At 37.6% G+C, this 9,219-nt stretch overlaps 2 protein-coding genes across 2 annotated transcripts; both read right to left on the bottom strand.

Moving 5' to 3' along the window:
• Positions 1 to 92: 92 nt before the first annotated feature.
• On the bottom strand, positions 93 to 1,880 carry LOC133840317 (acidic mammalian chitinase). The gene is made up of 5 exons (XM_062272084.1): positions 1,727 to 1,880; positions 1,487 to 1,663; positions 1,149 to 1,419; positions 872 to 1,080; positions 93 to 808 (listed from the first exon to the last, which is right to left on the bottom strand). Exons 1-5 carry the CDS (start codon positions 1,779 to 1,781, stop codon positions 147 to 149), a joined length of 1,374 nt encoding a protein of 457 aa, XP_062128068.1. The 5' UTR covers positions 1,782 to 1,880; the 3' UTR covers positions 93 to 146.
• A 1,226-nt stretch (positions 1,881 to 3,106) lies between these two features.
• LOC133845501 (acidic mammalian chitinase-like) lies at positions 3,107 to 5,633 on the bottom strand. Its single transcript, XM_062279973.1, has 5 exons — positions 5,629 to 5,633; positions 4,378 to 4,496; positions 3,875 to 4,316; positions 3,598 to 3,806; positions 3,107 to 3,540 (listed from the first exon to the last, which is right to left on the bottom strand). Exons 1-5 carry the CDS (start codon positions 5,631 to 5,633, stop codon positions 3,122 to 3,124), a joined length of 1,194 nt encoding a protein of 397 aa, XP_062135957.1. The 3' UTR covers positions 3,107 to 3,121.
• Between the last annotated feature and the right edge of the window lie 3,586 nt (positions 5,634 to 9,219).

Here is a 9,219-nt window from a genome sequence, read left to right as displayed (position 1 = left end):
TGACTAACGAAAAATACCCACTTGTAATTTTCCCACTACAGTCTTCCACTATAGAAGTTTGCTAGGAAACACCGAGAAGTTTGAAATGATAAACCAACATTAAAATGCTTTTTATGCTCAAGGTTTACAACATTTATTTCACATTTCTAATATGGACAGTTGGCGTCACTGGGATAGTTGCAAGTCGAGATTTTTGTATCGAAGTACAATCCATTGCCGCATTGGAAGTCGTAGCGAATACCGTTAGAACACTGATAGTACCTGGTGCAGTCGCTGCTATGCAGGAAATAGCCATCAGTGGAGCAATTATCGTTGGAACCTCCGCCACCAGGAGCCGATGTTGTCGGTGCAGAGGTAGGTGCAGCTGTGGGTGCAGCTGTAGGCGCAGATGTTACATCGCCACCTCCGCTGCCACTGCTACCCAAACCGCGGTTCATTGCCTTCAGCAATGGATAAGTTTCACCGCAAATACCACGGAAATCGTCAGTCTCAATGGACCAGGTCATGGCGCCACCCAGATTACGTGAGCTCACCAACTGCATCTTGAGCTCAATGCTCTGCACGTTGTCGTAGCCTACCCACTGATCGCCCTGGAAGGCATATGGACATTTCGTTGCATCATCAAATACAGTATGCCAGTTGTTGACACAGATTTCCATGTAGCCCAAGAAACCATTCTGACGTGTGTAGGGACCAGCGGCTCCATCTCCTTTGCTGGCAGCACCTGGCGAAGTGTTGGAGTTGTCTGACAACTGATAAGTGTGACCATAGAATCCAATGCCAAGGATCAGTTTCTGTGGTGGAGCACCTACACAATGTATAAAAGAAAGTACTTAGAAAAAGATTTAGGAATTCAACATTATTCGCTGACCTTGTTGAATCCAGTAGTCGATGGCAGCTGTTACCTCAGGGAGAGGGGCGTTGAGGCCCAAGAAACCTTCGAATGACATGTGGAAATCGTAGGTCATCACATTGATGAAGTCCAAGTGTTGGGAAATGGCGGGGATGTCATATGAAAGAGAGGCAGACGCTTCAGAAGCACCCACGGCAATACCCAGCTCCAAGTTGTGGGGAGCAAAACTTTAGCATGAATAAAATATTATATATGATTACAGCTGATGTTAAACATTAAACATGCAGAGACTTACGCTTCCTTGATCTCTCGCAGCAGTGTCACAAAGTTCTGCTTGTCCTGAGCTCCGCCACCACGTTGGGCAGGATATTCCCAATCCAGATCAAGACCATCGAAGCCATAGCGTTGAATGAATGCTAAGGTGGAGGAAATGAAAGTGGCACGTTTGCCTGCATCGGCAGCCATGGCAGAGTATTTCTCAGATCCCTCATTCCAGCCACCAACAACAGCCAGAATCTTGAGCTTAGGATTCACCTGTTTCAGTGCAATGGTCTTGCTAATGAAAGCTACCGAAACGAGAAAGGCATTCAGTTTGAATGAGCATCTTAATTAAAGCAATGACTTATGACTTACCCAGTCCATCGTCTAGGTCAAGCCAAGTGTCCAACGACTTGAACTCTCCCGAATCCGCAATGCCGAAGAAGGTGTAACTGATGTGTGTGCACAGAGTGGGGTCAATATTTGATGGTTCAAATTTACCATCTCCGGGGCGATAGTTGGCCCATGTGCCCCAGTAACAGTTGAGGATCTCTGCAACACACCAATTGTCGGACACACTTCGAAAACCAAGTCGAATTAATTATCAATACTCACTGTCGCTGGTGGCGATGGAGACCAGCGTGAAAAGCAAGCACGCCAATAACTTCATGTTCTTGTTCTAACTCTCGACTCTTATTTTGCTGTCGCTTTTATAGTTGGTTGGTTGGTTATACGGGAAAATTGCGATTGAGCTCGCATGGTCTATAGACTCATGCCCGTACTCGTACTTGCTTATCGCTAGGCAAAACAATAACGTAATATATAGCATCTCTTGGATAATCTAGATTATGGTGGAGGAGCTCAAAGAGGTGCACGCTTTTTGGACCTTTCAATAGTGAGCATAAATAAATCTTAACTTATTTCTCAAGTACAACTCGACGCTGCTCCTCCAGCTATATTGTTTTATTCATTCCTTAGCTGTAATTCATTCAATTTCACATATGTGCAAGTTTCGGCGTAATCTCAATAAGTATTATTATTATGATGGGGGTGATTACCGACCCCCTCATTGAATCAATTATAAATAGCATTTTTTGTAATTCCGCTTGATTTATATGGTTTGAAGTGTGTACTAATGAATTTCTGATTAATAATTTCCTTTATTTCCAGTAAGAACAAATAGTATATGATTCAGTTGATGAGTTGTACATTATCTGCATTTTTATAGCACTGCACTCGCATACATTGATAATGAGAAATCAACATAAGATAGCGTGCTACAGTCGAGTGTATTCGACAGTGAGATACGCTTTAAATAAAACTTGACAACATTTAAATTTGTAATAACCATCATGTAGTGTAACTTTTTTGACTGATCATCAATTTGAAGGATAGAATATAATCGAACCTTGAAAGCAATATTTGAAATGAAAATTGAAAATAGTGTTTACTACTACAGCAACACAATGCAATGTTCCTTAAAATGTGGAACGATCAAAAAAGAATATCCTCCCTAATTATTATTTGAGACAATATATTGAAAGTGATGATTCAACACCATGTTTTGTGATTATTATATGATGTTGATGTTGTTATATGATGAGGTGAACAAGCGCGGTACTACGAATAAATAAACCAGGTCTATCTATAGCTATGAGTCTACGACTAAGAAATAATACTCAGAAATGAAATATAGATTTAGCAAGATGGAATTGCTTCTTTTATTAATCTGTATTCCTACATAAGTATGGACTTGTTGCTTTTAAATGCACACAAGAGCAAGTTAATTGACTGATTAGCGTCGACAACAGGCATATGGGTGCTACTCATATGTGAGTATTTACTTTATGACCGGCTTGTGCTAGGAAAATGGTTTTCGATGTCAATAGAAGCACCTCAGAAATAATCAAGCACACGATTTTGCAATGGACCCCTCAAGAAGCATCAAACAAATAGATTACTTGTTGCCAACCATAAAAAGACGTAAATATAAACAGACTATATGCAATTTTATAATTCTTTATTGTTTAGTTTTAACCTACGCAACTTTTCGTTGATGGTCCTGAGGAGTGGGTAAGCCTGGCCGCAGAGACCGCGGTAATCATCGGTCTCCAGGGACCAAACCATGGCACCAGCAAGGTTCTTCCTCAGAGCGAAGTCCATCTTCCTCTGCACACTGAGCACATTGTCGAAGCTGACCCATTGATCACCAGAGTAGGCATAGGGAGCAGCATTATCGTTATCAAAGATTGTGTGCCAGTTGTTCTGGCAGATCTCGTTGTATCCCAAGTAGCCTCCATCGCCAGTGTAGGCTCCAGCACTACCAACGCCGCGGCATGGTGCTCCTGGCCAGTTCTGAGAGGGATCGGACAGTTGGAAAGAGCGACCATAACTGCCAACGCCAAGCACAAGCTTGTTAGCGGGAGCACCTGTAAGAATAGAAGAAAAATAAGCCAAGGGATCAAGGGATCGAAATTCGCACTTACCCTGGCTGAGCCAATAGTTGATGGCGTTCTCGATAGCCCATTGTGGGGCATTGAAGCCAGTCTTGCCATCAGAAGCCATGGCAAAGTCGTAGGTCATAACGTTGATGAAGTCCACCTGCTGGGCAATGTTGGCAATCTCATAGGAGGTGCTAGCAAGCGACTCTCCAGCTCCAACAGCAATTCCCAGTTCGTAGCCGTAGGGAGCAAAGCTGTAATGAAAAGAAAACACAAGTATAACATGGCATATCCTTAAATAGGGTAACAAAAAAAAACTTACGCCTCCTTCAATTCGCGCAGCAAAGTGACAAAGTTGGAGCGATCATTCCAGTTGCCACCGCGTTGGTTGGGGTATTCCCAATCCAGATCCAAACCATCGAAGCCATTTTTGCGCAGCAGGGTCAGGGCAGAGTTGATGAAGTTCTGACGCTTGCTCCCGTCACCGGCCATGGATGAATATTTGGTGGATCCCTCGTTCCAGCCACCAACCACAGCGAGCACCTTCAGGTTGGAGTTCTGACGCTTCAGGCCAATGGCTTGGCTGATGAAGCCCAATTTATAGTCCAGCCAGGTGTCCAGCGATTTAATGTTTCCATTATCATCGATGCCGAAGAATGAGTAGCTCAGATGGGTGCAGAGATTGGCATCGATGTTGGACACATCAAATTTTCCATTGCCACTTCGGTAGTTTGCCCAAGTTCCCCAGTAACAATTGACAATGCCTTATGACGGTGATGATAATTGAAATTATTTCCCATTAACTATTCTATTCGCTACACTTACGTTCGGCGGTAATTATTTGGCCAAGACTGAGAATGGCCAACAGTACTAAAAGTTTGCCCATTTTAACGAGTTGACGATTCGTTTTGTTGTCTGAAACAGTTGCTGCTGGCCCTTTTATACTTAATTTTCTTTATCTCTGCACTTATCTCTCCTCTTCAAGAGGAGGCATATAATGAGGCATCTCCGACCCCATAAAGTGTATATATTCTTAATCAGCGTCAACAGCCGAGAAGATCTGGCCCTGCCTGTCCGTCTGAACAGCTAGATCTCAGAGACTTTAAGAGATAGAGCTATAATTTTTTTTTTGACAGCATCTGATATGTTTGCACGAAGATCAAGTTTGTATCAACTTTTTTCCACGCCCACTTTCGCCCCGCAAATCGCCAAAAATCGACAATAATAACTATAGTATTTGTGATTCCTGAAAATTTGGTAGTATATTTTGTAATATATAGTATATTTTGAGTATGGTACTATATCGATACACCAAATATATTATTTGATATATATTTTTTATACCCGCTACCCATAGGGTAGAAGGGTATTATAACTTTGTGCCGACAGGAAATGTATGTAACAGGTAGAAGGAGACATCTCCGACCCTATAAAGTATATATATTTTTGATCAGCGTCAACAGCCGAGACGATCTAGCCATGTCCGTCTGTGTGTCTGTCCGTCTGTCCGTCCGTCCGTATGAACACCTAGATCTCAGAGACTATAAGAGATAGAGCTATATTTTTTTTTCGACAGCATTTGTTATGTTTGCACGCAGATCAAGTTTGTTTCAAATTTTTACCACGCCCACTTCCGCCCCCGCAAATCAAAAAAATTGAATAACAATCGTAATTTTATAGCTAGAGTTGCGTATTCTGGTATATAGAATAATAACTATAGTAGTTATGATCCCAGAAAATTTGGTTGCGATCAGAAAAAAATTGTGGAAGTAATTAAAGAAATACTTTTGTATGGGCAAAACGCCTACTTTCTAGGGGTCTTAGTTGCTTTGGCTGACATTCTGGTATATTGTGCCGTCTATGGTATATTTTGAATGCGGTACTATATCGATATACCATATATACCAGTTGGTATATTTTCTTTAGTATTTTTGTTGTATATTTGGTATATTTTGAGAATTATACCGCAAAATATATTGCTTTTTTTTTCAAAATGGGTAGCGGGTATCTCACAGTCGAGCACACTCGACTGTAGCTTTCTTACTTGTTACTTTTGCGGCAATGCTGCCAACTTACTCCATCATTCATATTGTGTAAATATGAGAGAGGAATAAGTTGGTACTTATGTTGTGTACTTGCGGTCGCGCACGGGACAAACTTTAAATGATCACCAAAAATACAAATATTTTTTTTTTTCTCCAAATTTTTTTTTATATATTTACTGCGCGCTTAAACTCTGTTTGCAAAAAAAATTTGATGCAATTCGAACAAGTGATTTGGATTTACTGATAAGAAATGTTGTTTTTCGGTCGCGCACGGGACATTAAAATAAGTGATAAAACAAATCAAAATTTTTACCGTTATTGGTGATCGCATGTTACTTTTTGCGTTCTCTTTCGTTTCTTGCAATCTCCAAATGATTTTACAAAGCAAAAGACAAAGCATAATGCATTTATTTTAGAAGTTGTTATCAAAACAAAATATGCCCTACAAACATCATAATCACAATAGGTGCGTTTGCGGGACTTTGCATTCGAATATTTTGAAATCTATAAATGATAAATGCAAAATTCTTTCAAGTTTATTAAACTTGAATATTTCTTTATGTAACCATGTTGGAAAAAATCATTTTCAAGAACTTTTAATTTTTTGGTCGCGGTGGACCTTTCTGTGGAAATGCCCATATTTGGTATATTTTGAGAAAATACCGCAAAATATATTTCTTTTATTCAAAATGGGTAGCGGGTATCTCACAGTCGAGTACACTCGACTGTAGCTTTCTTACTTGTTTTAGTATTTTTTAGTATGTTATTTCGGCATATTTTGAGAATAATACCGTAATATTTTGCTTTTATTCAAAACGGGTAGCGTGTATCCCACAGTCGAGCACACTCGACTTACTTGTTTTTTAACCCGAATCGCGCTAGGACAATAATACATAAATGGATAATAATACATAAATGAAGAATTACGCCAGCAGCAGTCTTTTGTACATCATATATGTGACGACACATTACCATTATTTAAATGGTTTCAGAAACAATAAAATTCAATAATAAATACATTGAGCAAAGTTATTTGTATATTTAGTGTTATGAAAATAATAGTTAAATTATTCAAATCAAGCAGTGAAATTGTAATGCCAATCATAACAACATCCGGGTTGCTGGAGACTCTGGCTTACATAAAGTAGTCCAGGAAAAATAAAAAATTTGAGTCAATTTTCTTAGATAAAATTGTAAGTTCAATCTCATAACCACATTATACTGATAGCAGAATGTTCACGTAACTATTGCAAACAACTTATCATATGATCATAAGAAATGTGCATGCGTACGTTAGTCATCATTGCATGCAACTAAAAATTAAAATTGTTTATTCAAATTTATGCAAAATATTTTATAAATTCAAGAGCGATTGTAAATCTATCTAGAATTGGTTTGAACCCATCAAAAATTCTGAATAATATTATAATTTTAATTTCAGCGCGAAATTGATAACACATTGAAGGGGACATTTCTGATAATGTGAATAATCTATCTATACATCTTTTGATTTCATTCCTTGTTTATACCCTGGGTACACCTAACACAACTGATTGAAAGTGTCCATTCTGTGATGCAAGTGTTACATCAAACTCGAATCATTGTTCGAATGGCGAGAAAAAGTAAACAAGTTCATCTGTTTGAATGATGCAAGTGTTTACACCAAAGTCGCATCATTTAAACACCTGTTTAAATAATTTAAAAATTATTAAATTGGAATTAAATACTATTGAACATTTGAAAGCTACGCAAAAACGTTCATTTTAATAATTTAATTAAATTCAATAAAACAATGTAGACACTCAACATGCATAAAGTTTAGAAGATTTGATTTTATATCCTAATTGAACTATGTGCATCTGCTTGAATGATGAAAGTGTTTTCACCTTTTTCAAACAGCTGTTTTGGGAAGTAGAAGAATTAATTAAAAATGGGGGATTTAATAAATTATACGGCAGTTAGGGCAGTTAGTTATGAAAGTATAATTTTATATAAGTTTAAATTATTAATTCAATAATTTACTCTTCTTATTTCTGTTCTTTGTTTTGTAACGATAATGTTCATGTAAAAAGGTCAAGTCGATCGTCTTGGGGATTTTGTTATATCTCTTTCCTTTTTCTTTTATTTTGTTGGCAAATTTCTAGGTTCTACTTTTTAGAAATATTCAATGATGTAACCCAGTCAAATCTGGGAATTAGGGAATCAGTTTCAATGCAACTTGTTCTCCAGAACAAATTGGTCATCTTGACCACACAAGTTTTTTAAAATATGTGCCTTCTTTTTTTATTTCCGTTTTTATACCCGCTACCCATAGGGTAGAATGGTATTATAACTTTGTGCCGATAGGAAATGTATGTAACAGGTAGAAGGAGGCATCTCCGACCCTATAAAGTATATATATTCTTGATCAGCGTCAACAGCCGAGACGATCTAGCCATGTCCGTCTGTCCGTCTGTGTGTCTGTCCGTCCGTCCGTATGAACACCTAGATCTCAGAGACTATAAGAGATAGAGCTATAATTTTTTTCGACAGGATTTGTTATGTTTGCACGCAGATCAAGTTTGTTTCAAATTTTGCCTCGCCCACTTCCGCCCCCGCAAATCAAAAAAATCGAATAAGAAGCGTAATTTTAATTTTGCGAATTTTGGTATATACAATAATTACTATAGTAGTTATGATTCCTGAAAATTTGGTTGCGATCAGATAAAAATTGTGGAAGTTATTAAAGAAATACTTTTGTAAGGGCAAAAACGCCTACTTACATTGTGCCGTTTATGGTATATTTTGAATGGTGTACTATATCGATATACCAAACATACCATTCGGTATATTCTTAGTATTTTCTAGTATATTTGCAGTATATTCGGTATATTTTGAAAATAATACCGCAAAATATATTTCTTTTGTTCAAAATGGGTAGCGGGTATATTATTAGTAATTTTTTAGTATATTTGCAGTATATTCGGTATATTTTGAAAATAATACCGCAAAATATATTTCTTTTGTTCAAAATGGGTAGCGGGTATATTATTAGTAATTTTTTAGTATATTTGCAGTATATTAGGTATATTTTGAAAATAATACCGCAAAATATATTTCTTTTATTCAAAATGGGTAGCGGGTATCTCACAGTCAAGTACACTCGACTGTAGCTTTCTTACTTGTTTTATTTTACAAGCAATCAGAAGTTATTTCAGCACAATACGATTTAACATTAAAATCAGCCAAGTGTACTCATCAGTAATACTATATCACGTTCTTCAAGAAATTGTTCTTATAAACAAAACACAGCTTTCACAATGACATTGCTTCTCTGATTAATCTTTCTTTATACCATGAACAGATATTGCATTGGAGTAAATAAAAAGTGCAAGGTTATTGATTGATAAGCTTGATCTCTGATGTTACTCATCCATGTATGTAATACTATATGAGGTATGTCTGAATCATGCTAGACAAATAGTTTTCGAAGTCAATATAGCAACAGACCTTTTAATAGCTCATTCAGTTGCCTCTCGAGAAGCTCTTCAGAAATAATCAATCTTAAGATATTGAAAATAGACGCTTCAGTTATTGCAATAGATTACAGATTGCTAGTCACATCTCATAAAAATAAACAGAA

This window comes from Drosophila sulfurigaster, chromosome 3 (assembly GCF_023558435.1).
Source record: "Drosophila sulfurigaster albostrigata strain 15112-1811.04 chromosome 3, ASM2355843v2, whole genome shotgun sequence".
In the NCBI taxonomy this organism is placed as follows: domain Eukaryota; kingdom Metazoa; phylum Arthropoda; class Insecta; order Diptera; family Drosophilidae; genus Drosophila; species Drosophila sulfurigaster.
The sequence above is the reverse complement of the archived record's forward strand: the minus strand, read 5'-3'. Positions and strand labels throughout refer to the sequence as shown.